The sequence below is a fragment of the Mustela erminea genome, chromosome 4, assembly GCF_009829155.1.
Source record: "Mustela erminea isolate mMusErm1 chromosome 4, mMusErm1.Pri, whole genome shotgun sequence".
NCBI lineage: Eukaryota > Metazoa > Chordata > Mammalia > Carnivora > Mustelidae > Mustela > Mustela erminea.
Window position 1 is genome coordinate 127,259,133 of NC_045617.1, and position 21,125 is coordinate 127,280,257.

General features: G+C 44.4%; 1 protein-coding gene across 5 annotated transcripts in view; it reads right to left on the reverse strand.

The window, feature by feature from the left end:
• Nucleotides 1-206: 206 nt before the first annotated feature.
• Nucleotides 207-21,125, reverse strand: part of SERPINB6 (serpin family B member 6) — a 36,844-nt gene continuing 15,925 nt past the window's right edge. For all 5 annotated transcript variants that reach the window (XM_032340968.1, XM_032340967.1, XM_032340964.1 and 2 more), the window contains exons 2-7: nt 10,934-11,108; nt 9,822-9,968; nt 5,650-5,767; nt 4,221-4,363; nt 923-1,078; nt 207-743 (exon numbers count right to left, since the gene is read on the reverse strand). In XM_032340968.1, coding sequence (XP_032196859.1) covers nt 339-743; nt 923-1,078; nt 4,221-4,363; nt 5,650-5,767; nt 9,822-9,968; nt 10,934-11,098 — 1,134 coding nt within the window. In that variant the 5' untranslated portion in view covers nt 11,099-11,108 and the 3' untranslated portion in view covers nt 207-338. The remainder of the gene's footprint in view (nt 744-922; nt 1,079-4,220; nt 4,364-5,649; nt 5,768-9,821; nt 9,969-10,933; nt 11,109-21,125) is intronic.

Genomic DNA, 21,125 nt, shown 5'->3' on the forward strand with positions numbered 1-21,125 from the left:
GAGCCACATTCTGCCCAAAGTGAGGACCTGGGGACCTGGCAGGTGTGAGGGTGGAGGGGACCACACCGCTCTAAGCAGCGGGACTGGCTAAGTGGCTGGCGCTGGCCCTGCCAATGAGAGCACAGGACTGCCTGAATGGCAGTTTCCAGTCCTCAGAAACATTTGAGACGTGAACACAGACACATACAGGAGTCCAGGACACAGCATCCCAAAATCGGGCCTTTTATTTTTGGATTGTCACCCAAGGTCACTTTGCATAGTAGGCACATTGTGAAGAGTCAGGAAAAGAAGGCCAACAGGAGAAAGAAAGAGGACGCCATTTGGGGCTGACTATGTCCTTACGGGGAGGAGAAGCGGCCACAGAACAGGATGCTGTTGGTCTTGCTGTGCTGGATGAAGAAGAGGAAGGGGTGGTCGGCACAGAACCGGGGCACGATTCTCGCACACCGCAACAACATGATGGCCGCGGTGGCCGCTGCGGCCTCCGTGCCTTCCTCGTTCACCTCCACGAAGGCCTTGTGCACCACCCTGGACAGATACAGGTCTTTCCCGGAAGACATCCCAGAGAAGTCTGCCTTGGCCGGCTCAAAGGCATCAGTTATGCCCAGAGAGCAAAGGACATTCTTCATGTCGTAATCCTCCGCCAGTTTAAATCTAGGGAGGAAAACTTCCACCTCTTCTTCGTCCAGCATGTCTGGCCTCGTCCACTCTGCGAATTTCTCATAAGTGAGTTCTTTCTCCACCTAGAAGAGTTGAAGATGTTCAGATCTAGAACCCTGCTGCCCCCAGAGAACCATGTGCTGGGCTGTGAACACTCTGGGCGGTGCACGACGAGGTGGCAGGAACGGGACGTCACGCGACCTTCAGAGGCAGCCCCCACAGCCCCTCCTGGCAAACGCCAGGACTGCCCAGTGCTCCTTACCGTCCTCAGATCCATGTTTTCATCTGGAAGCATGATGATCATGTTCAGCTCTTTGCCCACATAGGGGAGCACCAGAATTTTGGTGAATATTTCTCCTATATAGGTCATTTGAAAGGTAGATTTTTTAAACATCATCTGTACAGGTTTCTCCTCATTCTATAAAGGAAACAGATAAACATTAAGTTGAAACCAGACCCAGTGGACACATGGGTCAAATGGACAGAATCAGCCAGTGGGGCTTCTACAAACACTTCCTCGGCTGGCTTCTGGAACACTACCTCGGCCCCTTCTTCTTCCGGCCCATCTCCATTGCCTCAGCCTCCAAACACTGAGGTATTTAGGACTCAGTCCTTACACTGCTTGTCTCTCGGTGATCTCAACCTTGTGACTTTAAACAGAAATACCAAACGTGTACTTGTAGCCGGGACTCCTCCCCTGCACTCCAGACAGTTACGTTCCTGTGTGCCGTGCTTACTTGGCAACTGCATTTGGACAGTGAAGGAAACTCCAATGTCATATGTCACACTGGGCTCCTCACAGACCCTTCCAGGTCTGCTCCACCCACCATGTTCCCCATCTCAGGTGACAGCAATGCCACTCACCCCACCGTCAAACACTCTGGAGTATTCCTGACTCCTGTCTTTCACCCCACAATGGACTCATTAGCAAGTCGTATCAGCTCTGCTTTTAAAATATTATCACAAATGAGATCAAATCACTCTTGGGTTGAGCACCTTTCTGTGGTTCTCCTCTACTCCAAGGGAGTAAAAAAGCTGAAGCCCTTAAAGCAATCTGTGACATGACAAGAGCTCGTCCCCCACGCTCTCTGCTCCTATCTCCCTTTGCCTGTCTGCTACAGTCACAGGGGCCCCTGGATGGTTCCGCAGGCAAACCCAGCCCTGCTGACCCCAAAACCTGGATGGCATGCACCCTTGCATTATTCTGGTCTTTGCTCAGTAAGGGCTGCACCCTGAAACCGTATCCCCAGCCCCAGGTTGGATCCTTCCCTTGTGTCTGTCTCGGAATCACTACCAGGGTCCCATACAGTCCTATTTTCCCAGGCAAGCCCACTCTCTCGCCCCCAGGAAAACAGCAGCTTCATGAGAGAAAGCGTCACCAGTTTTGCGCTCACTGTGATGGGACCAGGCACCGTGCCTGGCCCCCAACCAGCACGGGTTGAACAAATGGATTGACAACTACAGGACCAGGCAAAACGAACACATCCTACCAGGAGAACAGTGCACTCGTCACCAATGCACCCTGAGCCAGGCAGTAAGAAAGACCCGGGGCAGTGACTGCATCCTAGCCAGCAGCCCCCCTCAACTTCCAACTTGCGTGCAAGTATGAGATCCACAGTGCTGTGAACTGGCCAAGCCCCAGGCTGCAGTCCCCGGGTCTCTCGGCAGCACATGACTCTGTGTCACAAGCAAGAAACTTTGGTTTCGGCTTTGCTCCTGTGCCTTGCCCATGCACGCCTGAACTGGCCTGAGCCATGCCTGCGCCCTCATTCCTCAGCGTCCCATTCACCTCCAGGGCCAGCCATCAGCACCCTTTTTCTCTAACAGGCCAGAGAGTATATATTTTCAACTCTATGGACCATACAGTTTCTGTCCCAACTACTCAACTCTATAGTTGCAGCATGAAATACATAAGTAAGTATGGCTATGTTGCATTAAAATTTATTTAAAAAAAAAAAGTGGTGGAATGGTTTTGGCCTCGGGCTGCAGTTTGCTGACCCCTGTCTGAGGCAGTTTCTCCTTCTACCCATCCAGGACCCAAAGCCCCCAGTCTTATAATATGAAAGGATCCAACCTCAGTAACTGAATGATTCGTGAAGTATACAATTATGGAGAGAAGCTTCATCTTACTTAGAAACAAAGGAATTTTAAAAATCTACAGGAACTCAAAATCTGTTTACTTGCAGGCACGACCCCCAGCCTGACAAGCTGGTGGGCTCAACACCTGCTGTGCTCCTGCCTTTCTCTACTGGAGAGATGAGGAAGCAAGCTAGACGTCCTCACCTCCCTGCAGCCAGCAGACGCCGTACGTAATTGGGGCTATGAGACACAGAAGTGAGGTTTCTCATTCTCAATAAGACGTCAGAGCCCCAAAGGAGAGGACTTTTGCTCTCGCCCTTCATGCTCTCCCTCCCTTCCCCATGGGTGGTGGCTGCCATGACCGTGACCGCAGATGAGGGCCACACGCTAGGCATGGCAGAGCAGGAAGACGGGGAGCTGGTTCCCAGCGGCCCCACTCTCAGCTCGCCCACAGGCCTCTCCTAGGGGAGATGAACTTTCCACGAATCAAGTCCAAACATACATCTTGTTAAAGATGAATTTCAAGGAGAGAAATCATTTCCCCAGGTGAAAATAGGGCAATTCATTTCAGAATAAAGCTCAAAGGAAAATATGTTTCTTGAGAAACTGAAAGTTGAGGCTCCTGTCTGCTTAGAAGATCCAACTCCTGGTCAATGATCAGGAATGGGATGTAACTAATCTATTCGGTCTACTTAGATGTATGTGCAAAAATCTCTACAATTAAAGATAAGTAAAAAAGAAAGAATATACTAGATTCAGTGACAGAAAAGATAAAAGGCCACCAGCAAATAACATCTTTGAAGCTGGAGACAGCTAAACTTGCTGTCTATTCTATATACGTGTCCTTTTGTTTTGCTTGTTTTTAAAACAAAAATTAGTGTTTGTTCTCCTTATTATCAAAAGAAGGCTGCAGATCAGTCATTTGTTCAGAGTTCACTGAGCACAACTACATGCCCAGCACCAGTGAGACAGCCTTGGCCCTTCAACCACCGCAATGCCGCCACGGGTACCAGCAGGGGGCGCTGCGGCTGCTGAGAGGAAGGATACAGAAATCCCCACCGGGAGAATGGCCAGGGAAGGCTTCCAGATGCTGCTGGAAGGTACTGATGGGAATGAAGATAGAGAAATGGGGATAAATGGGTAGGATCTGGGTCCACAAAGAGCCTCATATACCATATTTTGGAGTTCAAACTTTATCTCAAAAGTTCTAGAAAGCCAAGGAAGACCTTAAGCCTGACAACTGACATGGGATTTATGATTATAGACAGAACACCTGGCAACCGTAGCCTATGAGCATGCAGCTACCTTTGATGACACAGCAAAGGAGAAGGACAAGGCACGCTGGTGAGCCCGGCTGCCCAACTGCCTGAGGATGGACAGGGCACAAGTTAGCTTGTGAGGTGAGCTTTCCCGCATGTTTTTAAAACCAGTGTGAACACAGGGACTGTCTCCAAGAATCTTTGTTATTCCAAAATATTCACCTTGCTGACTTTAAATGGTCTTTCCATGGTCTGTGTTTTGTTAAACTGATTATCCCAGTTTCCTTTGAAATAGATGGCATTCACAAGAATCAGATTCGTCATTGGATCCACTGAACCCGGAGACAGCAACTCTGTAATCTGACCTGAAAAGAAGAATTAAAAAATCAGTAAACAGGGGCACCTGGTTGGCTCAGTGGGTTAAACCACTGCCTTCGGCTCAGGTCATGATCTCGGGGTCCTGGGATTGAGTCCCGCATCGGGCTCTCCACTCAGCGGGGAGCCTGCTTCCCTCTCTCTGCCTACTTGTGATCTTTCTCTGTCAAATAAATAAATAAAATCTTTTTTAAAAAAATAAAAAATCAGTAAACGAAAAGAATTGCAAGATGGTTTAGAGAAAGACAAATACCACGTGATCCCATGCATGTGTGGAATTTAAGAGACAAAACAAAGGAGTAAGGGGGAAAAAAAAGAGAGGGAAAGACAAACCAAGAAAAAGACTCTTAATGATAAAGAGCAAACTGACCATTACCAGAGGGGATCTGGGCAGGTGATGGGTTGAAATAGGTGATGGGGATTAACAGGGCACTTATCTTGATGAGCACTGAAGAATGTACAGAAGGGCTGAATCACTACGTTATACTCCTGAAACTAACCTTACACTGTACGTTAACTAGCAGGAATTTAAATTAAAAAAAAAAAAAAGTTTCCCGATGCATGCACCTGGGACAATATTTAAATTGGGCAATCTCCTTGTGAAATACACAATAAAAAGTTTGCTGTCCCCCAAATATAGCCACATAAGGGGATTCTGCTCCATAAAACAACAGCTGCAACAAAAACTTAAAAAGCCCTGGTAAGAAAAATACCATCACTTGAGCAAAACATAAAATGGACAAAGGAGTCCGTGTGGGATGAATTCCCAGCAAGTGAGACAGAAAGGAATGCCTGGCGCCTATGATCAAAGGCAGGCACGTAAGGGACAGTCAGAAAGGTGAGCGGCGGTGTGCGTGTCCAGGGCAGTGTCACTGAAGAGCCGCAGGAGGGGGAGGCCTCGAGCGAGGGTCCTACCAGGATGCGTGGCAGTCCACATGGCATGGGCAACACAGGGCAGGCAGATGGCATGAAGCCTGGCTCTTTTTCTTTACAGTATTTATGAAAAGAAGGTCTATATTAACAACAATGACAACCATATGGATTGTTCTAGAAGAGGAGTACTGAAGATTGAGGGATATCACAGACACACCAATGAGACCAGGGAAGAGCTAGAGAAAATAAGCAAACACTGACAATATTTCAGAAGCAGATTTTAAAAATTCAGAGTTATTCAGAGAAAAGTGTCATTCCTGTTTACATGTGGATGGGCCTGTGAAGGACTGGACAGTGAGATCAATGAAAATACTATTAAGACAGAGTAACACTGTATTTTCACCTTCCGTCTTTTCGGCCACCCAGGTGTTGATGTGTGTCCTGGACTCTTCTGCAGCGGTATGAAAGTCGAGCTCTTCCATCTCTGCTTGGTAGAACTTGAGGCAGGAGTCTTTGAAAGACTAGGAGAGACAGAGCAACGTAATCACATGGCTGCAGAAACAGTCAACACTTAGAGCTTACTTCTTCATGGCGCCCAATCAGAATGTCTGCAGGTTTATGATTTACATGTGGAATATACAAGTATACAATACAATATGCCCTCGCCTATTGATAACCTGTAACACTCCTGGGTGATTTCGACAACTTCTAAACACATTTGAAAATAAATGTTTGCTATTTAAATTACTGCTTCATAAGCCATGACTAATCAAACTGAAGTATGAGGAACTAACGAAAATCCATTCTTCAGCTACATTTAATCTTAGCATATAAACCAAGTGAAATAGTGGTCTGAATATCAAATAAACATCGTGAGCTGCTAGATTTCTCGAGGAACTAGCTCTGCAACAGTGAGGCAAGTCCAGAGACACTGAGACTCTGAGGTTACTAGAGTGTCATTCCTGGAGAGCCAACATGTTTGCTATGTGAGTCCCACCCACAGCAAGAGCCACAGCTGCCTCCAGAACATTCCAGAACAATGGACTGGAAACAAGGGTCTGCTGTTCCATACAACAGGGAAAGTGTGTGATCCCACTGCACCCCTTCCACTACAACTCTCTGTGATGATGTTAGCAATGTTGTAAGTCTGTGCTGTCCCAAACATTGCCTTGTGCAGCTCCTGAATACTTGAAATAGGGCCCATGCTGCTGAGGAGCTGAATAGTGAATTGTAGTTGTAATTATTCACATGGAAATTCAAATAGCTACCTGTGTCTAGTGCCTACCACTTTGGATGGCTCCATCTTAGAGCATGAGTGACTCTCAAAAAAGTTTAAATTATATTTTGTTAATATAGTCTGTAAAATGATGATGTCATTCATGAACATGTACATCATGCCCCATAAAAGCAGAAAATCTGACAGAAAGTGAACGGACTGAAATAACCCATTTGTGGCCACTATGCCCTACGCACTACGGAATGGTTTCCTGACCTTTCTTTTGAACAGCTTACAGCTAAATATTTAATCCCCCTTTTCAGGACTGGTTTTCTAGTGCAGGATTTCATGCTTCCCCTTTGAGACAACATGACAGAGGGAATGGGGCACAGTAGCTACCAACGCTGTCCTGCAACTTATTAGCTGTGTGACCTTAAGAAATCAGTTTGTCTCTGTCAGCTTCCTTGTCTTTCCCTGCAAATGAAGATACGGCGTTGGTCTGAGGCTCAGATGCATTCTTTTTTTTTTTTTTTTAAATATATATATTTTTTAATTTCTTTTCAGCATAACAGTATTCATTGTTTTTGTACCATACCCAGTGTTCCATGCAATCTGTGCCTTCACTAATACCCACCACCTGGTTCCCCCAATCTCCCACCCCCTGCCCCTTCAGAACCCTCAGATTGTTTTTCAGAGTCCATAGTCTCTCATGATTCACCTCCCCTTCCAATTTCCCTCAACTCCCTTCTCTCCATCTCCCCTTGTCTTCCATGCTATTTGTTATGCTCCACAAATAAGTGAAACCATATGATAAGATACAGATGTCGTGAAAAGAAGGGCCATTTGTACCCCAATGTTCACAGCAGCAATGGCCACGGTCACCAAACTGTGGAAAGAACCAAGATGCCCTTCAACGAACGAATGGATAAGGAAGATGTGGTCCGTATACACTATGGAGTAATATGCCTCCATCAGAAAGGATGAATACCCAACTTTTGCAGCAACATGGACGGGACTAGAAGAGATTATGCTGAGTGAAATAAGTCAAGCAGAGAGAGTCAATTATCATATGGTTTCACTTATTTGTGGAGCACAACAGATAAATTCTTATCATCAGGGCTGTTTCATACAACATCACTGAATTCTCAGCACGCTGCAGAGGTGGGCGGGGTATCATTTCATTTCATCCACATAGTGTTTGTGCTCTGCCTATGTTGCCGCTCCACAGCGGCTCCGTGCCCCTGAAAACCGTATGAGTCTCTCAGGATAAGAAACTATTCTGGAAGAAACCTGGGCCCTGGCATATTGATAACCTGTCACAGTCCTGGGTGACTTCAACAACTTCTAAACACATTTGAAAATAAATGTTTGCTATTTAAATTACTGTTTTATAAGAAATGAATAATCAAACTGAAGGAATATCTCATGGTATGCAGCGATTGGTACTGGATTCTTGGAACACTAAATAAGAAATAATTGAGAAACAACTGCCTTATATTTCAATATCAAAATAAGATTCAAAACATCAATGCTGGGGCACCTGGGTGGTTCAGTTGGTTAAGCATCAGCCCTTGGCTCCGATCATGGTCCTGGGGTCCTGGGATCCCGCATTGGGCTCTCTACTCAGGGGGATGTTTGCTTCTCCCTCCCACTCTACTTCTGTGTGCACATGCTCTCTCGCTCCCTCTCTCTCTCAGTTAAAAAAAATCTTTAAAAAAAAATTCATTTAAAAAAATCAATGCTTTTCTTAAAGTATCCAATAGAAAAGAAAGAAAATTAAAGAAAATCCACCAGTTCTTTGTGTTTATTCGAAGTTTTGTTCTTCTTTATGCCAAAGGCTTATAAAAAGATGACAAATGCCTAAGACTAATAAAATAAGATAGGCTGCAAAAAACCACACCATGGGGAACAATTCTTGCCAATATTTGACCTCATGCTTGACTATATTTACTTTACTCCAATTATTTTAAGACAATTTCAGTCTGAAACAAGTTTAAAAAAGTAATGAAAAAAATCATATAATAGAATAAGATCAATACCCTGAACATAGAACTCAAAAAACAGTAAGATATATAGTCCAATAAAAAGCGTGCAAAGAAAATTCTCAGAAAGATACAAATGTTCAATAAATATAAAGAGGTCAGTCTCATGAATTATCAAAATTTAAAAGGTCAACCACATGCAGTGCTGATGTGAGTGGACCTAAGCACTCTGCTAGTATTTCTAGAGAGAATGTAGATGACCACAGCACTTTGGCCAATCTGGCAATATTCGCTACAGCTTGAAAGCTTCACTCTCTTCCTCCCTTCTACGAATCCATTTTGGAGTAACACGCACACAGAGGCACTGGATCGTGTACCCCAACGTTCACTGTCTAAATGCCAGTCAGCAGGAGAAGGGCGCACAAGGTATGGTTCAGTACTTGCATACTGAGGAACAGCAGATAACAGTGAAACAGAGGTCAATGCCCAAGATGCAAAGAATTTCAGACAGAGCTGGGTAAAAAGAAACAAGTTATGAAATAATATTATGGTATAATGACATTAGGTAGAGAAAACCCCACCAAATAGATTTATTTCTCCATGTGTGGGGGATACACCTCAAATCTATAAAAGCTCATTTACTGGGAGAGGAGTGATGAGGTATGGAAAATGCCTGCTTTGCTTGCATTTTTACATAATAAGAATATACTCGTTATATAACAAGAAGGTGATAACATATTACTTAAGTAGTTTCTGAAAAAAAAAAAAAAGCCTGAAAGCACTATAAATAAAGAGAACCAGTATAATTAGACAAATAACTTTATAAAAATTCTGCACTGGAAAAAATGATAAAAATATTTACAAGTGTAAAAAGTTGACCAAGTATCACATGCACAAAAAAATGATCAAATGTGGAAAACAATGATTAGAAATATTCCTTTTGATCCCTTCTTTGTTTCAGCCAGTTGACCTCTAATTTTTTTTTAAAGGTTTTATTTCTAAGTAATCTCTGCACCCAACATGGGGCTCAAACTCAAAACCCTAAGATCAAGAGTCACATGTTCTTCTGATGAGCCAGCCAGGTGCCCCTTGGCCAATTCACCTTGAACTGTGTTTGCTCCATGCTAATTCTTTTATAATTATCTCACTGAAGCTTCACAAAAATCTAGATGGTATTTGTGAGAAGGCTCACTTTACAGAAGATAGCACTGAAGCAGGGTTCAAGAGAATGCATGAAGTTAGTGAATGGAGAGCCAAGTTCCTGCCCAACGGTGTGAATTTATAACCCCCAGACTACCTGCTGTCACCTCATGACCCCTCCTCCCACCCCCTTGGCATCTTTACTTTCTTGGTCAAAAAACAGTGTGTATGACTTACCGAGAGGAATTCATGAGACTTATTTCCAAAGAGCCTGTTGGCAGTTCTAAGCAAGTACTGTGTATCGGTCCTGTTGACTTCTGTGAGAAGCGACTGGAACCCCTGGTGCACGTCCCCTCCTCCACAGCTTTTACTTAAACAAAGTGTCTGAAATCCAAAACAGAATACAAAGGCACAATGTCAGTGTGCCCAGACTTCCCAAAATGGATACAACATAACTCAGCCTAGGACAGATCCAGCTTAAGGAAGACTGGTCCAGTGGAATATAAAAGGCACTTCCTGCAGGAGGGCGGGGCAGAGCCCCGCGAGCACCCTTAGGCTGCAGTGCCCTCTGCAAGCCCTACTCTGTGGGCTCACTACTTGGAGTCTGTCCGCAAATAAGGCTGCCCACCAGGTCTGCCTTCTCTGCAAACACAGGCACTCCTCGAACAGAAAGGGCTGGATAAGGCTTTATGCATTTAAGCTGGTCCTCCCGGAAGCTGGGTACCATCTTGTAAGGAAGCCCAGGCCACTCGGCCAAGAAGGCCACATGGAGGAGGCCCAAGACCCCACACCAGGGACCCTGCTGGGGCCAAGTGGAGAAGTATCCCCAACACAGCCAGAGTCAGATCCCAGGAAATTGTCATCTTAAGCTGCTAAGTTTTAGGGTACTGGTTAGTCAACAGCAAACAACTGAGATGTTACTGGAAACATCTGTGACTGACCAGTGCCATTCTAAGAAGGTTTTACACTTCAGTGAGGAAATTAATGTATCAATTTCTAACAACTGAAAAGCAAGTGACAACATCCAAACACTATCACGGAACTCAGCATGGGCTCTGTGATGGACTCCCTACTCACAATCTCAAACTCATGGAAAAAGCATAGTCCAGGCTAGTGACGTCACTCATCCTTCTTCATAGAGCATACCACTTCCTCCCTCACAAATCTGAGGCCACCACTCCAGGTGCTTGCTCCCTCAGAACTAGCATGTCACCTGCAGCTCTGTCCCCATTCCCCAGCACCCGCAGAGGGACCTGTCAGGAGCAAATCCTGGAGGTGAACATGAAGACCAGCTCAACTGACAAATTAGTAGCATTTCCTGTCACTCAGAAATGGCTTCAGGTACATACCTGGAACATCTGGGCTGCCGTGTTTCCCTTTGCGCCCATGAAGACCATGGACAGGGCAGAAGAGATGCTCATGGGTGAGAAAAACACATTTTTTGAGTTGTCTTCACCCAGCTTTTTCAGAAGACTTAAGGCAAAGGTGCCATTTGCCTCTGAAAGAGTATCCATGACCGTGAGCCTGAAAGAATGGTTCTAAAATCAGTATCACATTCCAAATTAAATAAACAAACAAATAACACAATAAAATCAGTATCACATCACTACAGGATTACACATTGACTACGTTCACTCTATTATTAGTGGTTACCACTTTGGTTCAGTGGGCAAATACGTATATTCACAAAACTCTATTTCTTTTTGGGGCCTTCAAAATTATTTTGTGCACATCTAATATTAAGTGAAAAATAAAACTGAACCACGTATTAATAATATAATCCTGTTGTGTGGGGGGGAAAGGGCAGTGAGGACGGCTATGTCCTCACCTACCTGGGAGCACAGAGGAAGTGGAAAGGTATACATTTGACAGCTTACCCAAGTTATTTCCAGCGGGTGGGGGGGGGGGGCGGTAGTCAGGAAAGAAGTTATTGGCTTTTGCTTCCATTTCTTATAGTTTGGTGTGTTGTGTGGGTTTGTATGTATTATTTAATCCTCCAAAAACCATTCAAAATGATGAATCCAACCACAAGGTTATGCAAAAAAAGATGGTTGAATGTTTTTAAGATGTGGGAGGACTCCATTTTAAGATAACGTGAAGCCCAAAGATAAAAGATAAATTAAATCACATGCAAAGATACATGAAAACCTTAAAAACAAGGACTTTTGACCTTCAGTTCTCCTTCTATGAAACCTCTGCTTGTGCTGAGGCCCAAATAGACAGCCATGTTCCCCAGACCCCCTGTTGCCACAGGCCTTCTTACCCCTTGTTCTGGACAAGGGTATGTGACAGCAGGTACATGCCCCTGGCCACCCCCAGACACAGGCCTCAGGGGTAAGGGGTCAGACTGCACAGGTTGGCATGGAGGGCATGTGGCCGTGACCCCAGTGGTCTAGGCAGGGTCCAGAACAGGAACACTTCTGGGCGGTCTAGGATGGGGTAGATATGAGAACCTTCAAACAGTTCTTTAGAAAGACCTATCACCAACTCCCCATTTTATGACGGGGGAGCTAAAGGCCACAGAGGTGAAGAGATAAAGCCAAGCTAAGGAACTAAATAGCTAAGGCTGAACTCAGGGCCAATACCCCATCTTTGCACTGTGGCTCTAGATGTCCCTACTTGAGGAAGAGCCTGAAGGTAGGATAGAAGGGTCGGCGGGAAGGCAAGAGGCAGCCAAGGGCCCCATCAGCCAGCTTAGCTGTAGACGCAGCAGCGCGCCTGGGAGGAGCAGACTCTGGGAGAAGCAGCCCCTGCCTGCTCTGCTGTCTTGACAAATATTTACCAGACTCAAATTTCCCCCGTCAGAGACTGGGGAAATGACTCATCTGAGTTGTGCGTGGGAATCTATGGAACAAGGAAAGGGTGACACTAGATATTGTCAGGGAGTAGAAGGGAGGGGGGGACAAATCTGACTGAAAGGCCCAGACCAGAGAATGAGGAGTAAACCCACTCTCCACAGAGCGTGCATTTCTGTTTACAACTGTGGGCCGCTGAATAAGGGCAGCAGAGGGGCCCCCAGCCCAACTACTGCCTGGAATATGCAAACATTCCCTTATACAGCAGAGACCTTGCAGATGTGATTAAAGGAAGGATCTGGACATGGGGAGGTCACTGGGGATTATCCAAGTGACCCCTAAACGTCATCACATGTATCCTAATGAGAGGCGGGCGGGCAGAGGAGGATGTGACCAGGGAGGAAAGCAATGTGGGGACAGAAGCAAAGCGCTACCCTGTGGCTTGAAAACTGGAGGAAGGGGAGACAAGCAAGGGTTGGGGAACTGCAGCTCTGGAAGCTAGAAAGGGCACAGGACAGATGCTCCTCTCGAGCTTCTGGAGGGAGCAAGGCCCTGCAGCCCCTCAGTGTGGCTCAGTGAAACCTGCCAGCCTTCTGGCCTCCAGAAACCTGAGAGTAAACGCACTGAGGTTGTGGTGATTTGTTACAAGAGCCGCAGAAAACGAATACTTAACGAATACACCTCATAAATTTTATTTACGGTCCTTGTTTAAACTCTTTGTTTTCAAACTCTCCTTTATTCATTATAGAGAAAAGGTGGGGTGCTGGGCACTCTTGGTTTGCTCAGACTTTCCATCCGTATCTTAAATTGCTAATTTCTGATGAAAGTACAATAGAACATACCCACTACTAAAATTCTCCTAGATACAATTGATTGTATGATACAGAAATAGCTTCAGGAATTCACAGGGCCTTGGGAACATCAACATAAACAAAAGTAGCCATTATATGAAACGGATGCAAAGTTACACTGCTTATTTGGATTTTGTATTAGCAAATGCTCCCTGCTTATTAATTTTAAAGGAAACAACTGTTAAAAACAGATTTAAGAATTAAGAACTAGGTAAGAGGAGGTCCCACAGGACAAGAAGCACAGTCCCAAGCATTCCTGATACAGGTGTTGTGGGTTTCCGGACACACTAACTTTCCTGCCTGGGGACAGGGGGACCTCTGGCTTTGCCCCCAAGATAGAACAACCCCTCAGTGAACCAAGAAAGCTGAAATATTTAAAAGTATATTTTTGTTAAAAAAAGGAAGAAAGCTGAAAGACCAGTAACGAGTTCCTCAACATAAAGCAGCTCCAGTCTTATTTTAAATACTGAGCCCGGGAAGAACAAGCCAGGACATTCGGAGGGAAAGGCACCAGTCAGGAAGGAGACAAGGTTTATAATCCCAGCTCATGGGCTCTAAATATATTCTTGAGGGGCGCCTGGGTGGCTAAGTGGGTTAAGCCTCTGCCTTCAGCTCAGGTCATGATCTCAGGGTCCTGGGATCAATCCCCACATCAGGCTCTCTGCTCAGCGGGGAGCCTGCTTCCCCATCTCTCTCTGCCTGCCACCCTGCCTACTTGTGATCTCTCTCTCTCTGTCAAATAAATAAAATCTTTAAAAGAATATACATATTCTTGATTTCTGCTCCCTGTCTGAGGAAAAGAATGGGCCAGATAATGTGTTTCCTTCCATCCTGGATAGGAGGGAACAATGTCACCTGTGGCTCACTCTTCAAAGCCCAAAGAGAAGTCTAATAGCTCCCATTTTTCAGCTGCAAATGACTGATAGCCACCAAATGTAAAATTCCATCCACATCCTATATAAAATGCTAAATAAAAAAGAAACATGAAATCAATGATGCCTCATAGGTTTATCCCAGATATGCAGGATAGTTTTACAGCAGAAAATGTGTTAATCATGAAATAACTAAATTGCCCACTCACAATAAATGTCCTTGAAACAAATGGGAAATGATACTTTCTATACTTCCTTAATGTGATGATCATGGATGATAAAATATTAGAAAATAGTTCCCTTGCTCCCCAAATAGGAACAATAATAATTAGATTAAAAAGTTTTAACTTTAGAAAAAAATAAATATTGTGTTTGGAGTATATACTACCCACTGGGACCTATGTTAGCACTTTTCCTAAAACATTTTCACAAGTCTATAAGGCTGGTTGACAATACCAGCATTTGACATTGCTCTTGTCTTGCCTTGTGGTCACAAGACTATACAAGCAGCGGGGTGGTGGCGGGAAACCAGGTCTGGGTGGCTCTGGAGTTCACTCTCTTAATCACTGTAACATACCAAATTCAAAAAAAAAAAAAAAAGGAGAGGTGGAGAGCAAATTAAAGATACCTGTCCCAAACACAATTTTTGAAAGTTCAAAAACCATTACTTTCCAACAATGACTAAGATAGGTATTCTTTCCTAACCTGTGTAAATGGTGAAATAAATCTGCATGCCAATATTCCCAGATCGTAATTTAAAATTATATTAAAAATAAAGGAAGACAAAAATGTCATGAAAACATTCATATTCCCTAAGCCAAAAATTCCACATCTATGGATTTAAATAAAGGTAAAACTCAGAGTTACTGATACAAATACCAGGCACGGACCTATGGCAACATAGGTCCTCGCAAAGAGAACTAACATCTATTCAAGAACAAGACGGCACTGAGAGAATCCCAGCACGTGGGGTGAGACTGAAAACAGACTGCATTAGACAAGTAAAAGGAGCGGCTACACGCTGGCCATACTGCCCTCCAGCGCCCCAGACAGTGCCGCACCATAAGGGGATGTCCCCCCTGAGTCTCCAGTTTCTCCAGTGGGAAAAGAGAACCCAGAGGAGATAGCCAGCCTCTGCCAGCACTGGGTTTTTTGCAGGAGCCCCTACCCTGATGTCTCTCTACTGAGATTGCAGGGGAATCTGCAGGGCTCAACTATTGGGCATCTGTGATGGACAAGAGGGGAGGGGCTTGCAACAACCAGCATGTGGATCTTGGCAGACCGAGTTTAAACCTGCAATGTCCAGGCAGTAATCCCGCCCAGAGGCTTTGCTCATCTGTAGGACTAAGTCAGGGGTGACCTCTGAATAGTGAACACGCTGGGGTGGAGATTTGCCTGACTAGATCCTCAGATCAGGAGAGTGCCAGCCCTAGTGCCCAGTTTGAAGGTGCCCAAGCTAACATGCTGAATCATAGCCTCACCCGCTGTGGAGAGGGCCTTCCAAGCCCCATCTGACCAGAGACCTGGTGGCAACCGGTGGAAGCTGGGTTGCCCAGGGGTGCTCAAGCTGAGAGGCAGACAGGCAGAGCTGACTGTCCCCACAGCAAAGCCAGTACCAGGTATGGAGGCAGAAGGATACATTCACAGAGGACTGAGGGTAGCTTCAGGACTCTCCCAACCAGAGAGCCCATTTGGGAAACTGAGAGTAGCTTGGAGTAGCCTTCCCTCTCCCACCTAGGCAAGGTAGCTGAACCACAGTAGCTGCTGTGGAGGGGGTCTTCCAAGCCCCATCTGACCAGAAGAGCTGGACACAACCCCTGGGAGCTATTCAGCCCAAGGGTGTTGAGCCAAGAGAAGGACATACAGAGCTAAGAATTTGCAGAGCAAAGCCAGCAGTCCTGTTTAACAGGGAAATTGGGATGTGGATCAGTCTGAGTTAAGTCTAAGTTAAAAAGAATTTTACCAGCTCTAGAACTGCTCTTCCCACTGCACTGGAACGGGGAATCTAATTCATAGCCCCACTCATTGCTGAAGATAGTCTTCAGCCCATTCAATCAGTAAACCTATCCAGAGCACATGAGAAGCTCTATAGTCCATTCAACATCCCTAGAATCATAGACTCTTGAACAGAGAGTACAGCCCATGGCTTCCCACATCTGCAGAGTGAAACCTGTGGCCTCACCAGAGTAGGGAACCCTGTTTCAGTCCCCTAAACAATGAGTTGACTAGGGCCTCGGTTCAGGCCTGCTGCCCTACCAGGGCAGGAAAGCTAATTCAGAGCCCCAACCACTACTGAATATAATACCCACTCCTGACCATCTAGCAAGCAGGACCAGAAATCCAAGCAACTGCTGAGCCTATCCCACAGCCTCACTTAGGTAGGGAACCAAGCCAGTAGTCCTACCCAGCCAACAATTCTCAGCCAGTGGCACAACCTACCATCTCCATCTTCAGAGCTCGAACAATTGCCTCATCTCAAAATAGACCATAATAACAGGCCCCACCTGCCTAAAAATATTAGCAGTAAATGTATCCAGAAACCCACTGTGCTGACTGGTGAAGGACGGTCTCTGCCAAAATCAATCGGAAAAGTCTAGAGGAACCCCATTAGTCACACGTGTAGATACCAACATAAGGAATCAAGGGTCATGAAAAATCAGGTAAAGAGGAGACCATCAAAGGAAACTAATAAAGCTCCAATAACAGACCTAAAAGAAATGGAGATTTATGAACTGTCAGAAAAGGATTCAGAATAATCTTCCTAAGATAGTTTAGTGAGCTAAAAGAAAGTAAAGACTTACAACTGAACAAAATCAGGAAAACAATGCAGGATCGAAATGAGAAGTCTGACAAGGACATAACAACCATCAAAAAATTCCAAAAAGCTGAAATCCTAGAGTTGAAAGTACAATAAGTGAACCAAAGAATTCAGGAGTTTCAAAGGTAGACTTGATCATGCAGACAAAAGAATCCATGATCTGGAGAACAGAACATTGGAAACTATTCAGTTATAGAAACGAAATGAAAAACAAATGAAAAACCAGGAAGCAAGTCCAGGGTAATTATAAGACACAATGAAAAGAAACAATATTTGCACCATGAGAATTCCAGAGGGAGAAGAGAAAGAGAAAGGGACAGAGAGTTTATTTAAAGAAATAATGGCTGGAAACTTCCAAAACCTGGGGAGAAAAATGGATATATACACTCATGAGGCACAAAGGACCCTAAATAGGTTGAATGTGAACAGGGCTACACAGAGACACACCAGAATTAAACTGTCAAAGACAAAGAAAGAATTAAGAGCAGCAAGAGAAAAGAGAGAAGTTACATACTTATGGGAACCAGTAAGACTATAAACAGATTTCTCAACAAAAACATTTCAGGCCAGGAGAAAATGAGCCCAAAAACTAAAAACCCCAAACTGTCAACTAGTTATTCTATGCCTGGTGAAGCTCTCCTTAAGAAACAAAGAAGAGATAAAGACTTTCTCTTACAAACAAAAGCGGGGAGATTTCATTATCACCAGACCTGTCTTTATAAGAAATGCTAAAGGGAATTGAGTGGAAGCAAAAGAACACCAACATAAAAACACAAAAAGGTAGCATAAATCTCACTGGTAATGGTAAATAGTCATAGATTCTGCAACATGGTAATAGTGGTATGTATCTCACTTACAACCCTGGTTTAAAAGTTTAAAAAAAAATAAAGATTAATGTAGGGAAAAAATATCCATAAATATAATAATCTGTTATTAGTTACTCAACATAAAAATGTTATTTGAAACAGCAATTATCTACAATGTGGAAGGTAGAAGTAAAAGTATAAAATATATTAATTCTATTGCAGTTAAGTTATTATCAGTTTAAAATAGGGTTTATAGGGCTGCCTGGCTGGCTCAGTCAGTTAAGCATCATGACCCCAGGGTCCTCGGATACTTCCCACTTCAGGCTCCCTGCTGAGTGGGAAGTCTACTTCTTTGCCCCTCCTCTGGCTCATGCATTCTCTCTCTCTCTCTCAAGTAAATAAATAAATCTTTTATAAAAATTTTTAAACCAAACCTTAGTAAACATTTCCATAAACTTCTATAAACCTTATAAATCAAGACTTACACAGTTCAGTAAGCCAGGATCACCTAAGGCTTTCAAATGGGCTTAAGAACACACAAAGCATGATAGTGGTTATAAAAATCATTTCTACACCTGTGCTTAAGCCTAGCACAAAAGTATTAACACCATGGATCTAATGTATTTTATCTTTGTTATATCTTCTTATAAATTTCCTAAGGTGACAGTAATGCTCATTTTAATGGTTCCCTGGTGCTCAATCAGTCTTAAGCGACCACCCCTCCCCACGGCAAGGAGCCTGGTTCTTGGTCACTGGAGGTCCCAGCGGCTCCTTGGAGCTCGGCACTCACCATTTTGTGGACAAGCACGCCCCAGTAGGTGGGGGAGTTTCATTCTTCATTTCTCCATTTTCTGGGATTTTACAAGGCCAACGCCAGTCACGCTTTCAGTTTCTGGTAACCCAGTGTCTTTCTTTAAAATGAAGTATTATTTGAGTTTTCCTCCATCTGGGTTGTATAACGTGGCTATGAGCTTCATTTTTAGGCCTCTGGGTTGTGTGACTACTGTGCTTGGTAACAGACCGTCTTACAGTAACAACCACAGCCCTTCCTAAAACATTACTGAAATTCCTTTGTGCCTTTCCAAAGCTCATTTCGTCTGCCTCATTTGAAGTCACTAACAGACTCAGGGATTTTTACAAACAATGCTTTAGCTGATCTCAGTTTTCTTCTTGGTGCCCGGACCGCCACAGTGGGCTAGTGGGGGCTCTCTTTAAATTGATTCCTTTATCTTGATGTGTTGATCTCAAAGGTTCTTGCTCTAGGGCAACAACTCTAGTGCTTACCAACCCATTTCCACTTTTTTCCCAGCCCAAAGACCTCAGGGATCAGCCCCTCTCCCGGTTTCTTTGAATGGAGAAGCACTGTAAAGTACAAAATCTGAACCTTCGGGGAGTATGTGAGTTTTGGTGCTGCCGTCTGGGTCACACCAGCGACAAAGCTGGGTAGATGTTTCCTTTCAGGCCCAAATGTGCCATGCTGTAAATGAGACTGCCGCATGAAGTTTTGATACACTTGACTTCTCTAAAGCACAATCGCACTTCGAGGCCTTCTTTGATTAGACTCATGCACTGATACCACTGTTTTGTCAGCCACGTTTTGGACACACCGCTCTCCTGCATGCCACACCACCACCCTCTATGAGAGATCTCTTTGCTAATAATATCCTCTGTGTCAGACCCCAGGGCCTTCCTGCTTCATGATTTACTTATTTTGATGAAGCAAATTGTCCAATAGTTTTCCAAAACAGAACGCATACATTTTGGCTTTTTGCATGTCTGAAAGTCTTTGCCATCCCATGTAGTTGACAGTGTGGCAGGGTCTGGAATGAGCTGCACAGCATTTTACCTCCAAATGTCTGACACTTTGCTACTTTGCTTTCCAGCCTGCAGCTCTGCTGGTGGGAAGTCTGATGACATTCTGACCCCAGTTCCATCCCTCCTTCCCCATATCTCCAAAACGCTCATAAAATCTTATCCTTATCCCGGATATCCTAAAATGTCACAATGTGTCCTTAAGATGGGCTCAGTTTATTTATTTGCTGTGCACCCGGTGGGATCTTCCAATCTAGCAATTCAAATTTTCCTTCCTCTCAGGGGAAAAGTTTAAGGAACTTGTTAGTTCCTTCCAGACTGACTCTGTTCTCTTTTTTGGTATCCCCTATTATTCAGGTCTTAGAAATCTTGGACTGATCTCATCTGATATTGCCTAAGCAGCTTCATGTCATGGCACACACAGAAAAAGATATTTGTGTGGCACTTTGGGAAGGGCAAGTTGGCTTACCGCAGAGGCAGAAAGTTTTGCTCTGATCTTCTTCCCTCTTTTGCATTTTCCACCACAATGACATTTTTGTCCTATTTCTTGGAAGAGGTCCATGATTTTATCTTCTAACTTTTTACTGATTTTTTTTCTAATTTCAGCCATTATATTTTTTAATTTCCAAGGACTTCTCCTTGTTCTCTGCTGCTCCTTCTTTACAGCCTTCTATTCCAATTCCTTGGAAAACATCATTACATTTTTATTGCGTTATTTCCTGCTCCCTACACTCTCTCCTTCTCTGGAGTCTTTTTTGTTATTGTGGTTAGTGTACGCTTTATTTCACCTAGGTGTGTTTCATGCATAGGCTTCTCACAAAAGTCTGACTGATTCTTGGGTTATCAGTCACATTTAAGAGGAAAACACAAAACAGTGTTGGAAATTGGTTTACATGGGGAGTAAGTCAGCTGGGGGCTTCCATGCAGTGTGATCAAGAGATCAGTGGCTGGTTGTGATTGTCCAGCAAGTGGAGGAACCCACTGGTGTGGCTGCTGGTGTGTTCTGGAATCAAGCTGGGCAGGGCTGGAATTTCTATGGGATCTATAATTCCCTCATTTCAACCCAGTACCTGGTGGTCCCTGAGTCTGAGCATCAAATTTAGACCTGATCTCCCGGTGGGTGGCTGGTAGGGATGGGAGGGTGGCTGCCTGGTTGCCAGGGTCAGGTATAGCAGGTGGGTTCTAATGGATCTGTCAACACATGTTCTAACAAGACCCTGTTTTGCATCCCTGCACTTCAGCCCTAGCCTTCTGGGTACTGGAGCCTCCACCTTTGAGCACGTGGCCTCTGCAAACATAAAAACTGAGTATTAAAGTTTTAATAACGAACAATTGCAAATGAGTGTGTGTGTATAAAACAAGCCTAACAAAACTATCCTCGTACCATTATTTTTCCCTAAAGCACCATCAGTAACTTTGAGCAATTAATGTTCGCAATTGATTTGATTCAACCGATCAGGTTTTTAAAGTGTTACTATTTGTGTTTCCTTGCCTTCTTGCATTAAGGATGCCTCAATTTCCTACAAAATCTAACCATTTAAAGATTGGCTGAATGGAGACCTGGGCTTCTGCTTTGTCCCTACCTAC